Genomic DNA, 27,028 nt, shown 5'->3' with positions numbered 1-27,028 from the left:
AATGATTATCATCCACTTCTTCTCAGCCATTTTTACAACAAAAACAGAAAAATACACTTTTGCTCAAACTCGGCCATTTCCCCACTTGTTTAAAATCCAAGAACGTTCCCCAAAGTCTTCAGGCGCTGACAATGTTTTCTAGTTTTTTTTTTGCAATGCTGACCAAAAGACTATTTTGCATGACAGAGATTTTGATGTACGAAAGCATATTGCGTGCAGTTACCTAGTACTGTAATGTTCCTGTGACTTTAATTTGGCAATTCAATCTGTGACGTAATTTCCCCCTTCAAGCACGTGTTTGTCAGAATAGCTCGTTTGTGATCAATGGTGGCCGCCAGCTTTGTGTGCGTTCTGTCATATACATACAGCATTTGAACTGAACGTCTGGCCTTGCTACTTCTGCACGTTTGGTGCATTGTATGCTAAGTTCAGATGTTTTGGGGTAAATTGACAGGTAATTAGTCTCACTCACAACAAGATTCTCTGAACAATCCAGGAGACGATATCACTCGTGGACTCACCCTGCATGAAATGATCTAAGAGAACGGCTGTAATAAGGGCTCGCACTTCCTTTACTAGCCAGAAATTGAGTGGCCCAATTTGCCTTCATCTGAGCCGGAATTGGATGCCACAGAGCTGAAGAAATCTGCCTTTGTTGGAACTATTTCCAGTGCTTCATCTACCCAGCTTACTGATTTCAGTAAATTCTTGTTACAGGGTGATTGCATTGACATACTGTGACTGCCCTGTGGCAGACACAGAGCCCTCACCTATAATATATCCCTGCGTCAATCAATCAATGTTTATTTATATAGCCCTAAATCACAAGTGTCTCAAAGGGCTGTACAAGCCACAACGACATCCTCGGTACAGAGCCCACATACGGGCAAGGAAAAACTCACCCCAGTGGGACGTCGGTGAATGACTATGAGAAACCTTGGAGAGGACCGCATATGTGGGTAACCCCCCCCCCCCCCCCCCCCCCCCCCCTCTAAGGGAGACCGAAAGCAATGGATGTCGAGTGGGTCTGACATAACATTGTGAAAGTCCAGTCCACAGTGGATCCAACACATCAGCGGGAGTCCAGTCCACAGCGGGGGCCAACAGGAAACCATCCCGAGCGGAGACGGGTCAGCAGCGCAGAGATGTCCCCAACCGATGCACAGGCTAGTGGTCCACCCGGGGTCCCGACTCTGGACAGCCAGCACTTCATCCATGGCCACCGGACCTATGCAACTCCCCCTCGCAAGGGACAGGGGAGAAGAGGAGAGAAGAAAAGAAACGGCAGATCAACTGGTCTAAAAAAGGGGGGTCTATTTAAGGGCTAGATTATACAAATGAGTTTTAAGATGGGACTTAAATGCTTCTACTGAGGTAGCATCTCTAACTGTTACCGGGAGGGCATTCCAGAGTACTGGAGCCCGAATAGAAAACACTCTATAGCCCGCAGACTTTTTTTTGGCTCTGGGAATCACTAATAAGCCGGAGTTCTTTGAACGCAGGTTTCTTGTCGGGACATATGGTACAATACAATCGGCGAGATAGGCTGGAGCTAAACCGTGTAGTATTTTATACGTAAGTAGTAAAACCTTAAAGTCGCATCTTAAGTGCACAGGAAGCCAGTGCAGGTGAGCCACTGTAGGCGGAATATGATCAAACTTTCTTGTTTTTGTCAAAAGCCTTGCAGCCGCATTTTGTACCAATTGTAATCTTTTAATGCTAGACATAGGGAGACCCGAAAATAATACGTTACAGTAATCGAGACGAGACGTAACGAACGCATGAATAATGATCTCAGCGTCGCTAGTGGACAAGATGGAACGAATTTTAGCGATATTACGGAGATGAAAGAAGGCCGTTTTAGTAACACTCTTAATGTGTGACTCAAACGAGAGAGTTGGGTCGAAGATAATACCCAGATTCTTTACCGAGTCGCCTTGTGTAATTGTTTGGTTGTCAAATGTTAAGGTGGTATTATTAAATAGATGTTGGTGTCTAGCAGGACCGATAATCAGCATTTCCGTTTTCTTAGCGCTGAGTTGCAAAAAGTTAGCGGACATCCATTGTTTAATTTCATTAAGACACGCCTCCAGCTGACTACAATCCGTCACGTGTGTTTACCTCAGTTGTATTTCCTACATGCAGCCTGAATACACGGTATTGAGACACAGCAGGACTCTTGTCATCTTTATAATGCACCACACCATATAACATGGTGTCAGAAGTCCAAGCAGGACCCGATTATGCCCCACATTCTGTCCGTGGTTTAGACAGCATGCGTTTATTTGTTTTGGTGAGTTTTAGCAGTTTCAGTTAGCCTGTTAGCTTTAGCACCACGTTAGTATAATGCAGGGGTCGGCAACCCGCGGCTCCGGAGCCGCATGCGGCTCTTTGACCACTCTGATGCGGCTCAGCTGCATACTTGCCGACCCTCCCGATTTTTCCGGGAGACTTCGGGATTTCAGTGCCTCTTCCGGAAATCTCCCGGGGCAAATATTCTAAGAATTTTCACCCGGACAACAAAATTGAGTGCCTTTATTAGCGTCCTCTACAACCTGTCGTCGCGTCCGCTTTTTCACCATACTATCTGCGTGCCAGCCCAGTCACATGTTTTATGCAGCCTCTGCTTACACACGTAAGTGACTGCAAGGCATACTTGGTCAACAGCCATACAGGTCACACTGAGGGTGGCTGTATAAACAAGTTTAACACTCTTACTAATATGCGCCACACTGTGAACCCACACCAAACAAGAATGACAAACACATTTCGGGAGAACATCCGCACCGTAACACAACATAAACACAACAGAACAAATACCCAGAATTCCATGCATCCCTAACTCTTCCGGGTTACATTATACACCCCCGCTACCACCAAACCAACTATGCCCTCTCCACACATCATGATCTCAAATTGGATCAGGCAATAATGATCTGCCGTGCAGCCGAGGTCATGGACAACAAATGAAAGACTATGTGACTGGGCAACTCTGGGCCTGGAGAGAGTATCAATGCCACGCAGGGGGGACAAAGATATGGACGCAGGTCTGCCGGTAGGCCATCTGAGCTCACCAACACCAGTTCACAGCCCCAGGGCATGAGAGACACAGGGGAATGCAAGTACTGTGGCACAAGGCACAAACATGGGCGAGACCAGTGCCCTGCATTTGGTAAATCTTGCCGCTCTTGTGGCACTGCCAACCATTTTGCTAAAGTATGAGGGGTCAGCACGCACGCCATTTGAACGCTGTGGATGACCCGTCGACAGGGGAACAGGAGGACAGCAGTGTGGCGCCTGTGCAGTGTGCCCCCAGGAATGTTCCGGTGGCCCTTAAGACAGATGTTAAAGCACAACTCGATTGATACGAAAAGGATGGACATTTAACCACAGTCACACAGCCCACAGACTGGATCAGCAATCTGGTCATAGTGAAAAAGACTGATAAATTGAGACTATGCATTGACCCGAAGCCACTCAAACGAGCCTTAAAACGGTCCCACTACCTCATGCCCACTTGCTGTACAAGCTGCCAAAGGCGCGTATATTCACGCTGGTGGATGAACGTAATGCATTCCTGCAGTGCCGACTGGATGAGGAGAGCAGCCTGATGACAACGTTCTGGACACCATGGGGCAGAAAACGGTGGCTGAAGCTCCCCTTTGGTGTGTCAGTTGCTCCGGAACTGTACCAGAGAAAGCAAGATGAGCTCCTAGCTGGATTAACTGAGATTGAGCCCATAGCCGATGATATCCTCATAGTTGGCTGCGGGGATACGGACAATGAGGCCAACCGTGACCATGACACAAACCTCATTGCCCTGATGGAAAGATGCAGAGAAGTTAAGCTCAGGCTGAGCCTGAAAAAATTGCAGTTCTGAGTGAAGGAGGTCCGTTTCCACGGCCACATACTGTCCGCCGAGGGCCTCAAGGCTGACCCTGACAAGGTCAGGGTGGTTCTGGACATGCCGAACCCCACAGACGCTAAAGGGGTCCAGCTGTGTGTTGGCTTTCCAGATTTATACCCCACCTGTCAGAGATACTGTATGTATACCATTGAGGAGGCTGCTAGACAAAGACGTGACGTGGCACTGGCTGCTAAAACATGATGGTGCCATGAAGGTAATGAAGACACTGGTCACAGCAGTACCGGTCTTGCATTATTATGACGCCATCAAGCCAGTCACCATACAGAGTGACTTCAGTCAGACAGGCCTGGGCTGCTGCCTGCTACAGGAAGGGCAGTCTGTCACTTTTTCCTCCCGTGCCCTGACCCAGACGGAACAAAACAATGCACAGATAGAAAAGGAGTGCCTGGGCATCGTGTTCGCCTGTCAATGCTTCCACTACTACTTATATGGACGGGGTGATGTGACAGAAGAGACCGACCACTGCCCTTTAGTTTCCATCTTCAGTAAGCCCCTACTCAGCGCGCCCAAGCGCCTACATAGCATGCTCCTGACACTTCAGAACTTCTGCATTACGGTGGTGTACAAGCCAAGCCCTGAAATGTACATAAGTGACACACTTAGTAGAGCCACCACCCCGCCACGGAAAACAGACACACTGTACCGACGAGAAATGGTCTGCAGCATGCAACAAGAGCAGTGTGACGCAGCGGCCATTCAGCAGGCAGACTACCTCAAAGCCTGCGGAGTCCCAACTGCCTGCAGCAGTTGGGACTCCGGTCCTATCTGGTCGACGTAGAGGGGACCACATATCGACGCAACAGAATTGATCTTCGACCGGCCGAGGCAACCCCTGCCCAACTGTCGGCTCGACCAGAATTGACCCCAGAGCAGCCTGCGAGTGGAGGTGGCAACAGAGACAGCGTTGGCGGTGCTGGGAAGTCTCCAAGGTCTTCACCTGCCCCAAGGTCACCGCCGTCTTCTCCGCGCCGTGTGCTACAGGGCCGGGAGTGGGAGGCTGATTAAGCCTCCTGACAGATTTGACCTGTAGGTCACACATGGATTGTGAGACGCACACACACGCACACACTGACATACACTCGAATAAAACATGCAAGGATTGTGTGCACTTTCAAACAAACATGGACTGTGAATTTTGTTGAATTAAAAAAATAAAAAGTTGATGTAACAAAGAAAAAAGTTATGCTCTGTTTGATTGTGATTTGATGACAGGTGTGTTCTTATCCTGCTACTATGTAGTGTCATGTTCTATTGCTATATATTTGATATCTGATATTTGATGTTCTGATTCTGAGGTTGAATCTGGTGTTACTATTATGTTGATGGTCTACAGTTGATTTACAGGCAGCATTGTTCCAGTGTGGATACTTTACTAAAGGAAGGGAGTTGTTACAGGGTGATTGTATTGACATACTGCGCCACCCTGTGGCAGCCACAGAGCCCTCACCTATAATATATCCCTGCGTCACATGTGTTTACCTCAGTTATTTTTCCTACATGCAGCCTGAATACACGGTACTGAGACACAGCATGACTCTTGTCATCTTTATAATGCACCACACCATATAACAGTTCTCCACATGGAAGCAGCTTCTACAAGAGACAACTAGCTCCCCACATGGAAGCCGCTTCTACAAGAGACAACTAGCTCCCTTCATGGGGCGGCTGATGCTGGTGCTTCATCCCCACCTTCCGCCGCGGATTTTCTGCAAGCGGAAAAGCTTATATTGCAAAGGGTTCAGGAGATTGTTTTCCAGAAGAGTTGAGAGCTCTCAAGGCTGGATGGTCTCCGCTTTCAGACAGTCGACTTGAATCACTTTCACCAGAATACGAAGGAGACACAGGATTGCTCAGAGTTGGTGGACGGTTGCGGCATGCAGAGAGTTTAGATTGGGAGATAATCCACCCTATAATCTTAGATCCAAACTGTTTTTTTTTTGTTCTGTACTTAGTGCCAGTCCAGTGCCCTTATTTTGTAGTTTCACTTCCGTTTTGGTGTGTATGTACAACACGTTTACTTTGTCAGCCCGAGGACCAGTTTTCTTTGAATACATTAGTAATCATGTTTATTTAAGTTCAGCAAGGGCTGTTGTCGGAACATTGTACATATTGAATGCTATTCCATGCCTGTAAACTGTTGCTGTCTTCCATCTGTTAAGTTTACTTTGTAACCTGTTTAGTTTTGTTTGTTTTGTATCGCATAGCTTTCCCTGTGCTTGAGGTGCACCTTCCACTGCACTCATTTTCTGTTTTTGTCTTAGATGAAATACGTTTTACCTGCACACTGTCTCTTGCATCTACATCTGGGATCACCACATCATGTGACCCCAACGTCACACAAATGTTTTTATTGTCTGGATATAAATGTGTTGGAACATGAATGAATGTTTAAGATGGACAAAACATTTCAGGTATAAAACATAAACGGAAATTGTCTGCAACTTGTGGGTAATATATCAGACAGCGGACAATAATGAAGACTGGTCGTGTTTCGTTTTTAACTCGAAGAAGCAATTTCTCTAGAACTAGTGGTGAATGTTCCAATGCTGAAGCTGAACTGAAATGCTGCTTGACTATAGAATGAAGGTAAGAAATTGTTTAAGTGCTGAAACTGAACTGAAATGCTAGTGGAATGTAGGATGGATGTGGAAATGGTTTGAATGCTAAATAGCTGATGCTGGACTGAAATGATAGTGGAAAGAAGAAATGGTTTGAATGTTGAACAAAGTTTAATTATGGGTTAAAGGCCTACTGAAATGATTTTTTTTATTTAAACGGGAATAGCAGATCCATTCTATGTGTCATACTTGATCATTTCGCGATATTGCCATATTTTTGCTGAAAGGATTTAGTAGAGAAAATCGACGATAAAGTTTGCAACTTTTGCTCGCTGATAAAAAAAAGCTTTGCCTGTACCGGAAGTAGCGTGACGTCACAGGAGCTAGTATTCCTCACAATTCCCCATTGTTTACAATGGAGCGAGAGAGATTCGGACCGAGAAAGTGATGGTTACCCCATTAATTTGAGCGAGGATGAAAGATTCGTAGATGAGGAACGTTACAGTGAAGGACTTGAGAGGCAGTGATGGACGTATCTTTTTTCGCTCTGACCGTAACTTAGGTACAAGCTGGCTCATTGGATTCCACACTCTCCTTTTTTTATTGTGGATCACGGATTTGTATTTTAAACCACCTCGGATACTTTATCCTCTTGAAAATGAGAGTCGAGAACGCAAAATGGACATTCAGTGCCTTTTATCTCCACGACAATACATCGGCGAAATGCTTTAGCTACGAGCTAACGTGATAGCATCGTGCTTTAACTGCATATAGAAACAAAAAAATAAACCCCTGACTGGAAGGATAGATAGAAAATTAACAATACTATTAAACCGTGGACATGTAAATACACGGTTAATGCTTTCCAGGCTAACAATGCTGTGCTAACGACGCCATTGAAGCTAACTTAGCAACTTAGCAACGGGACCTCACAGAGCTATGCTAAAAACATTACCTCTCCACCTACGCCAGCCAGCCCTCATCTACTCATCAACACCCATGCTCACCTGCGTTCCAGCGATCGGCAGAAGGACGAAGGACTTCACCCGATGCGTTTGGCGGCCCGGAGACGTAGGAAGTCAAGGTGAGGTCGGCGGCTAGCGCGGCTAGCGCTCCAACAAAGTCCTCCTGGTTGTGTTGCTGTAGTCCGCTGCTAATACACCGATCCCACCTACAACTGTCTTTTTTGCAGCCTTCATTGTTCATTAAACAAATTGCAAAAGATGTCCAGAATACTGTGGAATTATGAAATGAAAACAGAGCTTTTTGTATAGGATTCTACGGGTACCATAACTTCCGTTACTCTGACTTCGTCACGCGCATACGTCATCATACCGCGACGTTTCAGCCGGATAGTTCCCGGGAAGTTTTAAATGTCACTTTATAAATTAACCCGGCCGTATTGGCATGTGTTGCAATGTTAAGATTTCATCATTGATATATAAACTATCAGACTGCGTGGTCGGTAGTAGTGGGTTTCAGTAGGCCTTTAAGTGGAATAGCAGAAGCTGTACTGAAATGTAATATGAATCTTGAAATGCTAAATGTTGGTATAAAAAGAGAGTTAGCATACAAATATACAAAGTAACAGAATGTTAGTTCTAAATATAAACAATAGCTAAGATACTAACATAAGTTAGCATATTAACAAAGAAACAGCTAGCATAATTCTAAAATATTGCCAAGTAACAAAATCCATGGTTATTAGTTAAAAAGTAAGAAAGTAGCTAAAATGCTAGCATAAAACATAAGCATGCTAAAGTTAGCATGCTAATTTTGCATGCTAACACGGAAAAAGCTGTTATACTTCGAAGATGGTGCCAGCTAATGAAACATGTGTTTATTAAGTTAAAAAATACACAACTGGCTAAAATGTTAGCATAAAACGTTAACATGCTAACCTTAAAAAGATCAAATTAGAATGCTAAAAGGGATTCGGACATCTAACACAGTTCTAAGATGGCGCAAAATAATAGGTTAAAAAACATGAAATTAGCTGAAAGCTCCTATAAAATGTTAACATGTGAACTTTAGCATGCTAACATTAGCTTGCTAAAAGGGGAACAGTTAGCATACTTTGAAATGCATTGAAGTACCATCATTAGGGTAAAATTTACAATATAGCTAAATTGCCAGCATAAAATCCCATATAACGTTAGCATGCTAACATTACCATGTTAATAGGTGAGGAGCTAGCATACTTCCAAAATGGTGCCAGGTAAGTAATCGATGATTTGTAGGTTAAAACTAGGGATGTCAATGTTAACGATTGCCTTATTATATATGCGTGAAGATGAATCACATCCGATTTAAGGCTTAACCCGGAAAAAGAGCGCATTGTTACACGGTCTGCGATCAGGATGGAAGGCGGCCAATTTCGTTTTAAATCAGAACTTGAAAAAAAACTGAGGTAACATGTTGGTAATGCAGCGACAAACATTTTTATCTTCGGCGCACATCAAGTTTAAACTACCATCTTAAAGGGGAACTGCACTTTATTTTTGGAATTTTGCCCATCATTCACAATCATTATGAGAGACATGACAATGTTCAAGTTTTTTTTTTTTTTGCATTCTAAATAAAGATGTCCGATAATGGCTTTTTTGCCGATATCCGATATTCCGATATTGTCCAACTCTTAATTACCGATTCCGATATCAACCGATACCGATATATACAGTCGTGGAATTAACACATTATTATGCCTAATTTTGTTGTGATGCCCCGCTGGATGCATTAAACAATGTAACTTTACCATGAATTGATTAACGTGGACCCTGACTTAAACACGTTGAAAAGCTTATTCGGGTGTTACCATTTAGTGGTCAATTGTACAGAATATGTACTGTACTGTGCAATCTACTAATAAAAGTTTCAATCAATCAATCAAAAACAAGGTTTTCCAAAATAAGAGAACAACTTCAACTCCAGTTATGGAAAAAAGTGCCAACATGGCACTGCCATCCATCCATCTTCTTCCGCTTATCCGAGGTCGGGTCGCGGGGGGCAGCAGCCTAAGCAGGGAAGCCCAGACTTCCCTCTCCCCAGCCACTTCGTCCAGCTCTTCCCGGGGGATCCCGAGGCGCTCCCAGGCCAGCCGGGAGACATAGTCTTCCCAACGTGTCCTGGGTCTTCCCCGTGGCCTTCTACCGGTCGGACGTGCCCTAAACACCTCCCTAGGGAGACGTTCGGGTGGCATCCTGACCAGATGCCTGAACGACCTCATCTGGCTCCTCTCCATGTGGAGGAGCAGCGGCTTTACTTTGAGCTCCTCCCGGATGGCTGAGCTTCTCACCCTATCTCTAAGGGAGAACCCCGCCACCCGGCGGAGGAAACTCATTTCGGCCGCTTGTACCCGTGATCTTGTCCTTTCGGTCATAACCCAAAGCTCATAGGTGAGGATGGGAACGTAGATCGACCGGTAAATTGAGAGCTTTGCCTTCCGGCTCAGCTCCTTCTTCACCACAACGGATCGATACAGCGTCCGCATTACTGAAGACGCCGCACCAATCCGCCTGTCGATCTCACGATCCACTCTTCCCTCACTCGTGGACAAGACTCCGAGGTACTTGAACTCCTCCACTTGGGGCAAGGTCTCCTCCGCAACGTGGAGATGGCAATCCACCCTTTTCCGGGCGAGAACCATGGACTCAGACTTGGAGGTGCTGATTCTCATCCCAGTCGCTTCACACTCAGCTGCGAACCAATCCAGTGAGAGCTGAAGATCCAGGCCACATGAAGGCATCAGGACCACATCATCTGCAAAAAGCAGAGACCTAATCCTGCAGCCACCAAACCAGATCCTCTCAACGCCCTGACTGCGCCGATAAATTCTGTCCATAAAAGTTATGAACAGAATCAGTGACAAAGGGCAGCCTTGGCGGAGTCCAACTTACTGCCGGCAATGCGGACCAAGCTCTGGCACTGATCATACAGGGAGCGGACCGCCACAATCAGACAGTCCGATACCCCATACTCTCTGAGCACTCCCCACAGGACTTCCCGAGGGACACGGTCGAATGCCTTCTCCAAGTCCACAAAACACATGCAGACTGGTTGGGCAAACTCCCATGCACCCTCAAGGACCCTGCCGAGAGTATAGAGCTGGTCCACAGTTCCACGACCAGGACGAAAACCACACTGTTCCTCCTGAATCCGAGGTTCGACTATCCGGCACTGCCATATTTATTATTGAAGTCACAAAGTGCATTATTTTTTTAACATGCCTCAAAACAACTTGGAATTTGGGGACATGCTCTCCCTGAGATAATCCTGACACCCATTACAACTATGGGAAATACTATACTTTGACTTTCACCAAGTGCATTATTTTATTTATTTTTTTAAACATGCCTCAAAACAACAGCTACAAAAACAATGAAGGCACGCAGCTTCAGTCCAGAGTATACTAGAGTAATAAAGTAAACAATAACATAGTCCTCCTTTAGTGCAAGACTGCCTGGTATACTGCATAAAGGAAATTATAAACTGGGCTCAATCTGCCCTGCTCTAATGTATCTGTATGAGTAACACAAATGTGCTGCAAGCGAGAGTGGTGAGTGCTTGAAGTGGCCTAGCAGTCAGCTAGAGCTTCTGAAATGCTGCGTTGAGACAGGGCACCTCCGTTCATTGCAAGCTTTTGCCATACTGCGTGCGTTGTCCCTGACCACAACGTGAGCTTTCACCTTGGGGTGTGTTTTGTTGTATTTTTGTTTTTTCTCGGCTGAGTCTTTAAACGACAACTGTGTGGTACTACTTTTTTTCGGTGTTTGCTTTTCATCCATCTTCCGCTTGTATTCATCGTGTATCTCCTTATGATTCTTGAAGAGGTGGGAGATCAAATTGCTAGTATTAAAGGAAGACATCTTGGTTCCTCCTCTCATAACCAACTTTTTGCAGTCATTGCAAATTGGCAGTTTTGTATCTGTCAGACACACCATGCTGCCATGCAAGACCCTAACCACAACCCATCAAGAGCAAGGGTGAAGTCCTTGCTCTAGGACACAACAAATGTGACTAGGATGGCGGAAGCCGGGGATTGAACCAGTAACCCTGAGGTTGCTGGCACGGCATGAGTTGAACACAAATATCTAAAACTTTTACTATATACATAAAATACCTATTCATCTCAAATATTGTTCACACATCTGTACAAATCAGGGTTAGTAAGCAGTAAGCAGGTGTGGCATATAAAGATGATGATTAAAAAAACTGATTATTGCACAGGTGTAACTTAGGCTGCGCACAATAAAAGGCCACTCTGAAATGTGCAGTTTTGCTTAATTGAAAGTCTGGGGGGGGGGGGGGGGGGGGGGGCAGAAAAGCAGTAAGTATCTGGTGTGACCACCAATTGCCCCACGCAGTGCAACACATTTCCTTCGTATAGAGTTGATCAGGTTGTTGATTGTGGCCTGTGGAATGTTGGTCCACTCCTCTTCAAAGGCTGTGCGAAGGGTATTGGCAGGAACTGGAACACGCTGTCGTATACGTCGATCCACAGCATCCCAAACATGTTGAATCGGTGGCATGTCAGGTGAGTACGCTGGCTATGCAAGAACTGGGATGTTTTCATCTTCCAGGAATTGTGTACAGATCCTTGCAACATGGGACCGTGCATTGTCATGCTACAACATAAGATGGTGGTCTCCGGTGAATGGCACAACAATGGGCCTCTGGATATTGTCAGTATCTCTGTGCAGTTGAAAATGCCATCAATAAAATGCACTTGCGTTCAATGTCCATAACATATTGGCCACTCGATTCACAACGTTGACATCAGCAAACCTCTCTCCCACACGACACAACACACGCTGTCTGCCATCTGCCCTAACAATGAAAATCGGGATTAATCCGTGAAAAAAACCCCTCCCCAACGTGTCAGACGGCATCGAATGTGAGCATTTGCCCACTCAAGTCGGGTACGACGACAAAGTGCAGTCACGTCGAGGCCCCGATGAGGACGACTAGCGTGCAGATGAGCTTTTCTGAGATGGTTGCTCACAGTTTGTGCAGAAATTACTTGGTGATGCAAAACAATTGTTGTAGCAGCTGTCTGGGTGGCTGGGCTCAGACAATCATGGAAGTTCACTACGCTGGATGTGGAGGTCCTGGGTTGGTGTGGTTACACGTGGTCTGCGGTTGTGAGGCCGGTTAGATGTACTGCCAAATTCTCTGAAACGCCTTATGTTAGAGAAATAAACAATCAATTCACGGGCAACAGCTCTGGTGGACATTCCTGCAGTCAGCATGCCAACTGACTCCCTCAAAACTTGCGACATCGGTGGCATTATGCTGAGTAATAAAACGGCACATTTCAAAGTGGCCTTTTATCGTGGACAACCTAAAGTCATGTTCACACGAACACGGAGCGTTTCAAAAAATCATATTTGAGTGTGAAAAGATCTCCAGCCACACAAGTGTCGTTTCAAATTGTCTATGTTTACACACAAACACACACATCTTGTCATGTACATTTTGTCCAATCAGAAGCCTAAAAAAGCAGCAACAGCTGACTTGGTGGCATTACACTTCTAGTATGTATATTTTGATCTTTAAAACCAGCCTGCACGTACAGAGCCCTGGAAATATTATGTGTCTTTTTTTTTTGTGTTTAAAGTTAAAGTTAAAGGCCTACTGAAATTATTTTTTTAAATTTAAACGGGGATAGCAGATCCATTCTATGTGTCATACTTGATCATTTTGCGACATTGCCATATTTTTGCTGAAAGGATTTAGTATAGAACAACGTCGATAAAGTTCGCAACTTTTGGTCTCTGATAAAAAAAAACCTTGCCCCTACCGGAAGTAGCGTGACGTTGTCAGTTGTTCACTCCCTCATATTTTCCTATTGCTTTCAACGCAGCTAGAGCTATTCGGACCGAGAAAGCGACGATTACCCCATTAATTTGAGCGAGGATGAAAGATTCGTGGACGAGGAACATTAGAGTGACGGACTAGAATGCAGTGAAATACATATTTTTTTTCGCTCTGACCGTAACTTAGGTACAAGCTGGCTCATTGGAGTCCACACTCTCTCCTTTTTCTATTGTGGATCACGGATTTGTATTTTAAACCACCTCGAATACTATATCCTCTTGAAAATGAGAGTCGAGAACGCGAAATGGACATTCACAGTGCCTTTTATCTCCACGACAATACATCGACGAAGCTCTTTAGCATGAGCTAACGTGATGTGTCTCAAATGCAGATAGAAACAAAATAAATAAATCCCTGACTGGAAGGATAGACAGAAGATCAACAATACTATTAAACCATGTACATGTAACTACACGGTTAATAGATCTCAGCCTGGCAAAGCTTAACAATGCTGTTGCCTAACGACGCGGCTGACTTAGCAACTTAGCAACCGGACCTCACAGAGCTATGATAAAAACATTAGCGCTCCACCTACGCCAGCCAGCCCTCATCTGCTCTGCTCATCAACACCCGTGCTCACCTGCGTTCCAGCGATCGACGGCGCGACGAAGGACTTCACCCGATCATCCGTGCGGTGGCCGGTGGGCGGCTAGCATCGGCTAGCGCGTCTGCTATCCAAGTGAGTAGTCCTTGTTGTGTTGCTACAGCCAGCCGCTATACACCGATCCCACCTACAACGTTCTTCTTTGCAGCCTCCATTGTTCATTAAACAAATTGCAAAAGATTCACCAACACAGATGTCCAGAATACTGTGGAATTATGAAATGAAAACAGAGCTTTTTTGTATTGTATTCAATGGGGAAGGCATACCTCTGTTCCCCGGGCTACGTCACGCGCATACGTCATCCTCCGAAGGCTTTTTCAACCGGAAGTGTGGCGGGAAATTTAAAATTGCACTTTATAAGTTAACCCGGCCGTATTGGCATGTGTTGCAATGTTAAGATTTCATCATTGATGTATAAACTATCAGACTGTGTGGTCGGTAGTAGTGGGTTTCAGTAGGCCTTTAAAGTACCACTGATAGTCACACACACACTAGGTGTGTTGAAACTACCCTCTGCATTTGACCCATCTCCTTGTTCTACCCCCTGGGAGGTGAGGGGAGCAGTGAGCAGCAGCAGTGGCCGCGCTCGGGAATCATTTTAAATCATTTTAAAGCGTGCATGCACGCCTGTGCTGCTGAAACCCAACACTCACATAATTATAACATGGTGATGTATTACATGTGCAGTGAAGTGTACATTATTTCTAAAATCAGCACGCACTAACAAGCCAAGGAAACCCTTTTGCACTTAAGTGTCTTAAGCGCTGCGAAACTCTCGTGGAGTTATAAAGCATTTAATCACCAATATAGTGATATGATACATGTGCGATGAAGTGTATATGGTCTTTAACAAAAGTATACACTACAAGGAGGACGCTACAACATATTTTTTTTATTTGCTTCATGATTTATTGTTAAATAAGGACTAAAAACATAAGATAATGTTGCCACAGAGCAACAGTCTTGATTGTCAAAGTTGATGGAGTTTCGACAGCGATCGTATCCAAAACAGCGGACTGTCATTAGCGCTGGCAGGAGTGTCGCAAAGACCATTTTGATGTGACTTTTTTATTAATGTTGAGTGAAAATAGCAGCATGTTTACGTTCAAACATACAGTAAGTCCTCTTATAGTGTGTTTAAAGCCAGCAAGGCAGAGTTATTAAGATTTGAAAATGACAGCGCACAACCATGACGTCATCACACATTATAAGGAGAGTTGTAGTAAAGCGACCCACAGTTTACTGTCCTTCCAGGGAAGCAGAAGCAAATAAACTCAGTACTGCCATTAATGGCTGCTGAACAGCAACACTGCGATTTGTCTCAAGCTTTGGCGTCCATTAAAGGCCTACTGAAACCCACTACTACCGACCACGCAGTCTGATAGTTTATATATCAATGATGAAATCTTAACATTGCAACACATGCCAATACGGCCGGGTTAACTTATAAAGTGCAATTTTAAATTTCCCGGGAAATATCCGGCTGAAACGTCTCCGTATGATGACGTATGCACGTGACGTAGTCAGTTAAACGGAAGTTATGGTACCCCGTAGAAACCTATACAAAAAGCTCTGTTTTCATTTCATAATTCCACAGTATTCTGGACATCTTTTGCAATTTGTTTAATGAACAATGAAGGCCGCAAAGAAGAAAGTTGTAGGTGGGATCGGTGTATTAGCAGAGGACTACAGCAACACAGTGTGTGTGTGCAGATCGCACAGGGCGATGTGATGCGTCTAGTGCAGTAGCCTTGGAGTAGTAGTACCTGTAGTTAGTGCATGCTGCATGCCGCTTTTGCTTGCTATGCTGCATGCTGCTTCTGCCTGATACTCATTGCTTTCAGCTAGTGCCGCCGGCTAGCCCTCTGTCTCAGAGGGCGAAAAGAGGAGCCGAGTGCATAAGCCTCCTCAGCCGGTACATAGCCTCTCCATTGTCAAGACTCGTACATGCCTCCTCGTGGCCACACACGGTAACTGGAACCTCGCGGTTCCAGGCTAAGTTGTACGGGATCTCGGAGCAGCAGGGGGCCCCAGAGACGGGGCATGCAGGCCCACCGGTGTGTGGACATGCCCTGGTGCCCAGTCAACCCCTGTCCCAGCTATGGGTAAATAACCCCAGCTATGGGCGAATAGTGAAAACCGCCTCAACGGTGGACCAGGCGGAAGATGGCGGCAGCGGAATGCACCACAACGGCTGGGAAGGCGGATGAAGGCTGCAGCAAAGACGGGTCCCCAGTCGTCTTGGTTTCCATGCCACTGGACCCTGGCCCGCTCAATGCCAAGGACTGTGTGGTGGCTGACTGTGCACCAGTCTCCCCACATTAAAAGATTCCACGCACAGGCGTCCTCCATATAGGAGGACAGTCATACTCGTTTCGAGTGACCGCCGATGATGATGATGATGATGACAGCAACACAACCGGAGGACTTTGTTGGAGAGCAGACGCGCTAGCGCCGACCTCACCTTGACTTCCTACGTCTCCGGGCCGCCAAACGCATCGGGTGAAGTCCTTCGTCCTTCCGTCGATCGCTGGAACGCAGGTGAGCACGGGTGTTGATGAGCAGATGAAGGCTGGGTGGCGTAGGTGGAGAGATAATGTTTTTAGCATAGCTCTGTGAGGTCCGGTTGCTAAGTAGGCTTCAATGGTGTCGTTAGCACAGTATTGTTAACCTTTGCCATGAAAGCAATTAGCATTAACCGTGTATTTACATGTCCACGGTTTAATAGTATTGTTGATTTTCTATCTATCCTTCCAGTCAGGGGTTTATTTTTTTTGTTTCTATATGCAGTTAAAGCACGATGCTATCACGTTAGCTCGTAGCTAAAGCGTTTCGCCGATGTATTGTCGTGGAGATAAAAGGCACTGAATGTCCATTTCGCGTTCTCGACTCTCATTTTCAAGAGGATATAGTATCCGAGGTGGTTTAAAATACAAATCCGTGATCCACAATAGAAAAAGGAGAGAGTGTGGAATCCAATGAGCCAGCTTGTACCTAAGTTACGGTCAGAACGAAAAAAAATATGTATTTCACTGCATTCTAGTCCGTCACTCTAACGTTCCTTGTCCACGAATCTTTCATCCTCGCTCAAATTAATGGGGTAATGGTCCGAATAGCTCTAGCTGCGTTGAAAACAATAGGAAAATATGAGGGAGTGAACAACTGACAACGTCACGCTACTTCCGGTAGGGGCAAGGTTTTTTTTATATCAGAGACCAAAAGTTGCGAACTTTATCGACGTTGTTCTATACTAAATCCTTTCAGCAAAAATATGGCAATATCGCAAAATGATCAAGTATGGCACATAGAATGGATCTGCTATCCCCGTTTAAATAAAAAAAAATCATTTCAGTAGGCCTTTAATAACCACAGGCGGGCCTCTATGACAGCACTTACTGGTGGAAAAGTCGACAGTTTTGACTTACAGAACAACAACTTTATTTTTTGTAGTGAGCAACAACACAACAGTGACATCATCCCGACCAGGGTTGCACACGCGCGCACGCACACACACACGCTAACACACACACGCTACTGCATTAAACCTAAAAAACTCAAACCTGAAAAGCAGAGTACATGTGTCATGAAAAAAACATGTTTTAGTTGTCATAGTGGAAGTTGTTATTAAAAAAAGAACATGGAAAGTGTCAAAAACTTACCTTGCTGAAATTCATGAAGCTTCTTAACAGCCTGATCTCGTTCCCCCTCCAGTATCTTACACTGCAGCAAGCAGACAGAACAACTTTAATATTTGCTACACAGTAGGGATGTAACAATATGAACATTTCATATCACTGTTATTGTGACCAAAATGATCACGGTTATCATTATTATTACGGTATTGTTGAATGTGCTCAAAAAGTACATTACAATCTTTTAAACATGTATTTCATTGAAAAATGTAATGAATAAATAGACACAAAATATACTTTCTTGGCAGAAAAAACATTAAAATTGTTTTGGTTTCTTATGAGCCATATTATTTTCATTTGAGTGTTAAATAGGTACCCATGACCTTCTCACTGTGAGGCCCAAGCGCTAACCACTGCATCAGCGTGCTGCCCACATTTCGCTTTTGGGCAGGGACTAAGAATAATGAGGAAGTAGATATAAAATCACCTTTTGATTTCACATAAAGTATTTACAAGTAGTCCATATTCACCCAATTACCTGACTCTGTTTTTTTATACAGTGTACATAGCGTGTAATGTAACTTGTTCTTTGGAAATATGTATATTTTTGTACATAATTTAAATAATCTATACAAATCTTACTGGATGTTGTAAATACATGTACATGGTTTGTGTTTTGTGTTATTTGTTATAAAAACATGCAATTTTACTATTTATGTATGTTTTTAAGTTTGTTAATTAAATTAAAACAAACAAGTGAAGATGTCCTCTTACAATACACCAGATCTGGGCATTGTACGGCCCCCGGGCCACATACGGCCCTTTGGTTGACTGCCTATTTAAGACAATGTGGAATGACAAATCAAACATATTTTAGCATTTTACCTTAACCATGGACTAAACCTGCATTGCTTTTATTTTGAAGGTGTTTTTAGTCACATACAAAATGACGCAATACCTAAATCAAGACGTAAGCATTATTGAATCGCTGTCACAAGCAGGTCGCAAGCCGTCTTTAGCCCTCAAAATGTCCGCTCGTGTTAAAAAAGAAAGGTAGATGCTGAAGGCTGGGTTTTCAACAAAAAATGGACTGCTAAGTATTTATTTGCTGAAGTCGGAGGTAACACCATGTGTTTAGTTTGCGCAGAGCAGATCGCCGTGTTTAAGGATTACAATTTGAGTCGGCATTACGAGACAAAACCCGCGGAGAAATACAAAAACCTAAAACTTAGAACTTACCGGAAAGGCTGAGGAGTGTGATCCCACTGTAGTTGGAACACATCCTCTAGTTGCCCTTCTTAAAGAGAGGAACCACTACCTTAATATGCCAATCCAGAGGCACCGCCCCTGATGTCCACGCAATGTTGCAGAGTCTTTTCAACAAAGACAGCCCCACTGAATCCAAAGCCTTAAGGAACTCTGGGCGGATCTCATCCACTCGTGGGACCCTGCCACCGAGGAACCTTTTGACCATTGTGGCAACCTTAGCCCCAGAAATGGGAGAGGTCACAACAGATTCCCCTAGGTACTGATTCCTAAAATGAAGGCGTGTCGTTAGGATTGAGGAGGTCTTCAATGTGTTCCTTCCACCGATCCACAACATCCCGAGTCGAGGTCAGCAGCAGTGCTAATTTTGGTGACTAAAAATGTTTGCTTAGTTATCGTCAATAACCTATTTTTTATGACTAAAATAGGACGATAACGATTCATAACAAATGCCCGTTGACGAAAACAATGACAAAATGTATTGACAATTTAGTTGACGAATAAAAACAAGACGAAAATGTATATATACAGTCGTGGTCAAAAGTTTACATACACTTGTTAAGAACATAATGTCATGGCTGTCTGAGTTTCCAATAAATTCTAAAACTCTTATTTTTTGTGATAGAGTGGTTGGAGCACATACAAAAAACATTCATGAAGTTTGGTTCTTTTATGAATTTATTATGACCACAGAACAGAAGGTCTTATCTTTGTCCATGTGACGTCAGATGAAACAAAAATTTAGCTGTTTGGCCACAATACCCAGCAATATGTTTGGGGGAGAAAATGTGAGGCCTTTAATCCCAGGAACACCAATGCCTACCGTCAAGCATGGTGGTGGTAGTATCACGCTACCACCACCCGTGTAATGCGGACGCTGTATCCTTTGTGGTGAAGCGGAGCTGAGCCGGAAGGCAAAGCTCTCAATTTACCAGTCGATCTACGTTCGATCTACGTTCCCATCCTCACCTATGGTCATGAGCTTTGGGTTATGACCGAAAGGACAAGATCACCGGTACAAGTGACCGAAATGAGTTTCCTCCCCCGGGTGGCAGGGCTCTCCCTTAGAGATAGGGTGAGAAGCTCAGCTACGTCATGCCGCACACACGCACATACTAAACTACACATTCAGTCACATGTTATGACTGACATCACATCACCAGGGCTCGAATTTAATCACATCAACTGCGGCAAAAGCCGCAACCGCCCTCGTCGTTTGCTGTAATGCCCTAAACAATTGACTAACATCGGCGGCAAGAACATGCCGTAACCGCCCAATATTAAACGTGAACAAATAAAGAAATAAATTATTAGAACTCACAATTTTCAGCACCGATCAGAAGCCGTAAACCAGGGGTGCTGCTCATATTGGATTGGTGGATTGGTGAATTTGATTGGAAGTGGCAGACAAACCATTCACACAGGTTGGCCGACCCTGTCTTCCAAGATCTAGCTTCTCTTTAAATGTCCTTCTTGAAAATGGCCTTGCAAGTCTATATATGTAACCTAATTAACGTGTTGCTTTCAATCGACCATCGTGGGTTAAAAAAGTTACAACGTGCCTTGCACTTCATATTTTCGCAACTCTCAACTTGTGATTGGATACTCATTCGTGAGTCACAAGTTAGTATCCAATCACAGGAGGCATTAATGTCTCGTTCAACTTTTCAACCTGTGGCAACCTAGGGAGGGCTACTGTCAACAACTTGTGATTTGATTAGCTATTGTACTGTCTATAAACTGTATGTGCCCTGTTCACCTACACTGCACTCACCGCCACATTGTTGATTCAGAAAGCCTGTGGCAGATTTCTGACAGTGCTGGCAACAACATTGCTGTAATCTGATTGGATAAAAGCTGTAACGTAAAACCAGCAACACTGGGGCCTATTATGACATGTATTTCAGGAACGTAAACTAAAAATACAATTAATTTGTATTAAATTATGATCATGATTTATATCAGGCCAGTAGAGAAGGCCTTGCTGTCCCTGATAGCCCACCACTACTGACTGGTGGCCAATCGGTTTTCACATCTCAAATTATTACTTATGTATGTTTAGCTTGTGTGGCATAGTGTGCTTAGCTGTTGTGTAGCTGCTAGCCCCTAATAGCCTATAGCCTACCATGTGTACGTTTTGTAAATGACACAAACATAATTCTGATTTTGCAGAACATACAGTATTGTATTAACATAATATTAGACAAATATAAAGAAGACATATTGTTTTTTTGAAGATAAAATGGTCATCAAACTACACAACATTGTCGGTCTTTGTATGTCTAATGTGTGATTAGTTTCATGTTTGATTGATATTTCAAACATAAAACTTTTAACGTTTTCTGACAATGAAATAAAATATATGTGAAACATTGTTTATATAAAACAGAAAATTGTGTCTACTCCATTACTGTCAAATATGTTGATATAATGTGCTTCTATTGTATATGTATTTGCACATATGTTTTACATGGTATTTGCACATGTATATCAAGGTATTTCTACTTAATTGGGGACGGCGTGGCGAAGTTGGTAGAGTGGCCGTGCCAGCAATCGGAGGGTTGCTGGTTACTGGGGTTCAATCCCCACCTTCTACCATCCTAGTCACGTCCGTTGTGTCCTTGGGCAAGACACTTCACCCTTGCTCCTGATGGCTGCTGGTTAGCGCCTTGCATGGCAGCTCCCGCTATCAGTGTGTGAATGTGTGTGTGAATGGGTGAATGTGGAAATACCATCAAAGCGCTTTGAGTACCTTGAAGGTAGAAAAGTGCTATACAAGTATGACCCATTTATCATTCATTTATTTATCATGGTGTTTGTACATGTTTATAACATAAATATTTACCTTGATAGTTGCTGACTCATGCTTCCTTTGCAGGCCTTCATATTCTTGCAGAGCTGTAAGAAGCAAATTATAATTTCAATGTATTGTTTATTTGATTTGATTTATTTATGTGACTGCGTGTGTTCCCTCCGGGTACTCCGGCTTCCTCCCACCTCCAAAAACATGCACCTGGGGAAAGGTTGATTAATAATAATAATAATGGATTAGATTTTATATCGCGCTTTTCTATTGTTAGATACTCAAAGCGCTCACAGAGAAGTGGGAACCCATCATTCATTCACACCTGGTGGTGGTAAGCTACATTTGTAGCCACAGCTGCCCTGGGGTAGACTGACGGAAGTGAGGCTGCCAGTTTGCGCCTACGGCCCCTCCGACCACCACCTATCATTCATTCATCATTCATTCACCAGTGTGAGCGGCACCGGGGGCAAGGGTGAAGTGTCCTGCCCAAGGACACAACGGCAGCGATTTGGATGTCATTGGCAACAATAAATAGTCCCTAATGTGTGAATGTGAGTGTGAATGTTGTCTATCTTTGTTGGCCCTGCGATGAGGTGGCGACTTGTTGTCCCCCGCCTACGGACAAGCGGTAGAAAATTGATGGAGGATATGCATACTTGTAAAACAAAACACGATGCAAACGGCAGAATATCATCCTAAGGGTTCTATTGTCTTGAAAATAAATACACTACAGCACTGCATCATATGTATCATTAAGTGTACTTTGTTTTTGAAAAAAAGTAATAACACTAAAATATTGTATCATTGGGGTGGTGTGGCTCGGATGGTAGGGCAGCCGTGCCAGCAACTTGATGGTTCCAGGTTTAATTCCGTCTTCCGCCATCCTAGTCATGGACCCACCTTGCCCCAAGGGGCACCTACACTGGGGAATAAAGGTGCAGGACTTCCTTGAAGAAGAGAGTCCTAATCTCAATGTGACGTTCCTGAATAAATAAAGGTTTAAACAATGTATAAAATGAAGAGTACTTTGTTTTTGAAGGTAAGTAAAATACTAAATGTATAGTACGAAGTGCACGTTGGTTTTGAAACTAAGTAAAATACTACAATATTCCATTATGTACAGCCTTCTACGGAGTGTACTTCGGTTTTGAAGATAAGTATAATACAAAAATATTGCAGTTTTGTTTTGAAAATAAGTAACGTAATATACTATTGCAGTATGTATACCATGGAGTGTACTTTGGTTTTGAATATATCAAAATACGACAATACTGCAGTATGTATACCATGTGTACTTGTGAAGTGGTAGTTTAAAAAACCCACCAAACTGGTTTTTTGCGTGTTTTGAAAATGGAACAATAAAATAAAAATTGACTTATCTGTATGTGGTTTAGTTTCACAGTGAACATTCAACAAACATTACAGTGACTATTATGTTTATATTGCACGGTTTTTATCGATATACCGCAGAGCAACACACTGTAGCTAACATTCAGCTACAAAATAAACATCTGAATGTAAATATATACAGTATATAAACAGCTGTTTAACTTTGTAACTTGAACTTAAGTATGTGTAATAAAGTGATGTCTTACCTTTGTTTGTTAATTCATCGATAACAATCTTCCGATCAAAGTCCTCCGAATCCATAACCTTAGTTTTTTTTAACCTTTTTTTGAGAACAAGACAGGTAATAGTCTTGTGACAACTTAAATTGACTTCAAATACACATTTCAAGCACTTTAAACACACCTTTTAGCTCGCGAGGAAAATCCGTACACAGCTAGCAGAGTGCAAGGTCCGGTGACACGTAGAACTTATAAGTATGGTAATGGTTGGAAATATACAATATAAATGCTGCAAACAGAAAGATAATGAACGGAGTAAGTCTATATATTTGTAAAATATTACTAATCAGTTAAGTCTAAAATTATTTGTCAAATATTACTAATCAATTAGATTGGCCGTTTCATGACAATTTTAATGCTGATAGCTAATAGTACAACAGCTTGTATTTTTTTTTTTTTGTTATTTAAAAAAAATATATAGTAGGAACAGTTGAAATGCAATATTTCACACACTATTAAATTATCGTTAAGTGGATTTAAAAGGAATATTAATTTAAAAAATAAAATATTTTGGAAATAAACTAGCATACCAGACAGGCAAAATTGGGGAATATCCTGGGATAGTCAAATGACAAGCACTCCTAAAGGTTTCCTATACTCACTTAGGGAATTGAGTTCAAGTACACAACTGTCTAAAACATAATTGAAAGTGTTGCCAACCTTCATGTTAAGTAGTTAATAAGTTTATGCCTTTAATGAGTGCGAGGTGTGTCATCAAGTAGCACATCTATAAAGACATCCTGCTGTGTTTGCTTTGTCATTCAGTGTGTGAGAAGAGGCAAGACTTGTGGCAGGACAACTATGGCTGCTTTGCCATGACAACACAATCTGCTTATAATGTCCTGAACATCATGACAGTTAATGGCAGAGAAGAACATCACTGTGATGGCACAACCTCAATACTCACCAGACATGACTGTGTTTTTTTTACTCTTCCCCATGCTCAAGAGCAGGGGTCCCCAAACTACGGCCCGCGGGCCAGATCCGGCCCCCCAGCATCCAAAATCCGGCCCACGGGAAGTCCCACATTAAAATAATGTTTTTTTTTTTTTTTTTTAATCTTTCCTTTCTAATCCATTTTCTACCACTTGTTACTCTCTGTGTATCTTAGCTGCTCAGGCAAATCATATTGTCTAAAAAATTATTTTCCCATCGATAACGTGACAATGTTAAATGTTGATGAACATCAATGTTAATTGATGTTGAACGACAATACGGATTAACTCGCTGGAACATAAAGACAATGTATATATGTATATTAAAGTTAAAGTTAAATATATATATATATATATATATATATATATATATATATATATATATATATATATATATATATATATGCAGCCCGGCCCCTGGCCAAATTTTTTTAACCCAATGCGGTCCCCGAGTCAAAAAGTTTGGGGACCCCTGCTCAAGAGGGTCATCAAGTGGACTCATTTTTAAGGCCACATCAAAATGGTTTTGACCACGGAAGATCCTGGAAGAATCCTTCCAGGAGTGCATGAAGGTTGCAAGGTATCAACTTGTAGCATGTACTTGAAAAGAATATTTTCTGACTCTCCTTAAACAATAAATAAAACATAATTTCAAAAATGAATACTCACTGTATCCACTACCAAATTTTCGGTAACAAGATAAATATATACATCATTCATATCACTGTATCCACTACCAAAGTTTCGGTAACAAGATAAATACATATATCATTCATAACTAACAAAAAAATAGTACACATATAATTTAATTTATTTCTGTTCACAAAAACAACTGAACAACAAATAACTTTTTGCTGACAGGAATTTTTTTAATATATTTCACAAACACAAATCCAACAAGAAAATGTAAACATATATTTTAGACATAATACAGCAAGAGTACCGCCTGCTTGACACGCTTCTGACTGGGACTGCCGTGCATTCGCTTGGTTGATGAATCAGCGCCAAACGCGATGACGTTATTCCAGCTTGTATTATAGGTACAACACGCTGATGTTCACGACAGCAGAGGATCCAGCAGCCACACAATTATTATTATAAATAAAGTACACACGTTTGATTTCCTTACAATAAAGAGTAATTACTTTTTACACATCACTACTTTCAACAGATACTACAGTACACCTACAGAATATTACTACTTGCATCTCATGGGGATCACGGGGGAAAAAAAGCAAAAGGATGGCGTGAAGGGCAGACACTGGAGGAACGATACAGTGCGGATGAAGAAGATAAGAAGCAGATATTCCATCATGGCGTCTCAGTGGCGAGCAGCGGACTCCCTTGGATAAAACTCTGCCAAGGTGCTCTGAGGAATCCTCTTCAGCATCTCCTTGGGGAAGATACGCAGAAGCTGCCAGCCGATATCCAAAGTTTCATACACGGTCCTGTTGTCGTACGGACCTGACAAACAAACACACACGTGAACAAATGTAAAGACAAACGTAAACACGTGTACACAAACGTGAATACACATGTGAACAAAGGTGAAAAACATGTGTGAACACTTGTGAAAAATTTAAACAGGTGAAAAAAACTGTAATTATAACATTAATACAGGTAAACACACACGTACACAAACAAATACACAACAATCGTGATGTGAACAAATGTAAACACACAGGTGAACAGACATAAAATGCACGTACACAAATGTAAACGCACTTGTCAACAAATGTAAAGGCAGGCGTAAACAAATGGAAATGCACACATGAACAAACGTAAACACACATGTGAACACACAGACGCACACGTGACACGTGAACAAATTGAAAAACACATGCAAATATACACGTACACGCACACTTGAACAAATGCAAACGCACACATACACAAACGTAAACGCAACTGTGAACAAACGTAAACATGAACAAACAAACGCACACACGAACAAACAAAAACGCACACATGAACAAACGTAAACGCACACATGGACAAATGTAGACGCACATGTGAACAAACGTAAACACACTATACGAAATGAAACACACATGTGAACAATACAACTACACCAGACATTTGTGTTGAGGCCGTATGTGAAACTCAAATGATGTACCGTACACAAAATCAGAACATTTGTGGAATGTGGAAAAGTGTTATACTGAATATTTTAATGCTGTGCATGTTTGGACATTTCAATTAAAGTACAAGTAGAGTGGAAAAACAAGTTGACTTCATATGCTTAATTTCGTTTTACTGTATCCACTAAACCAGTGGTTCTCAAATGGGGGTACGCGTACCCCTCGGGGTACTTGAAGGTATGCCAAGGGGTACGTGAGATTTTTTTAAAATATTCTAAAAATAGCAACAATTCAAAAATCCTTTATAAATATATTTATTGAATAATACTTCAACAAAATATGAATGTAAGTTCATAAACTGAACATCAAATCAAGTAGGCTATTCCATTTATTACCATAAACCCAGAGTTTCCCCCATGCCATGATGGTTTGACCCTCACTAAAATGTCTATCAAAAAGAACTGTGAAAAGAAATGCAACAATGCAATATTCAGTGTTGACAGCTAGATTTATTGTGGACATGTTCCATAAATATTTAATATTTATATGTTAAAGATTTATTTTTTTGTGAAGAAATGTTTAGAATGAAGTTCATGAATCCAGATGAATCTCTATTAAAATCCCCAAAGAGGGCACTTTAAGTTGATGATTACTTCTATGTGTAGAAATCTTTATTCATAATTGAACCACTTGTTTATTTTTCAACAAGTTTTT

The 27,028-nt window shown here is 42.6% G+C and overlaps 2 protein-coding genes across 2 annotated transcripts in view; both read right to left on the bottom strand.

The window, feature by feature from the left end:
- Positions 1–23,441, bottom strand: part of shtn1 (shootin 1) — a 168,162-nt gene extending 144,721 nt beyond the window's left edge. The window contains 3 exon segments of the mRNA XM_062057881.1: positions 17,626–17,686; positions 21,710–21,762; positions 23,266–23,441. Coding sequence (XP_061913865.1) covers positions 17,626–17,686; positions 21,710–21,762; positions 23,266–23,320 — 169 coding nt within the window. The 5' untranslated portion in view covers positions 23,321–23,441.
- Positions 23,442–25,021: 1,580 nt separating this feature from the next.
- The window catches only part of atp6v1ba (ATPase, H+ transporting, lysosomal, V1 subunit B, member a), a 147,060-nt gene continuing 145,053 nt past the window's right edge, over positions 25,022–27,028 (bottom strand). Inside the window, exon 14 of the mRNA XM_062058913.1 lies at positions 25,022–25,697. Within this exon, the coding sequence (XP_061914897.1) occupies positions 25,555–25,697 (143 nt within the window). The 3' untranslated portion in view covers positions 25,022–25,554. The remainder of the gene's footprint in view (positions 25,698–27,028) is intronic.

This window comes from Entelurus aequoreus, linkage group LG09 (genome assembly GCF_033978785.1).
Source record: "Entelurus aequoreus isolate RoL-2023_Sb linkage group LG09, RoL_Eaeq_v1.1, whole genome shotgun sequence".
NCBI lineage: Eukaryota > Metazoa > Chordata > Actinopteri > Syngnathiformes > Syngnathidae > Entelurus > Entelurus aequoreus.
The sequence above is the reverse complement of the archived record's forward strand: the minus strand, read 5'-3'. Positions and strand labels throughout refer to the sequence as shown.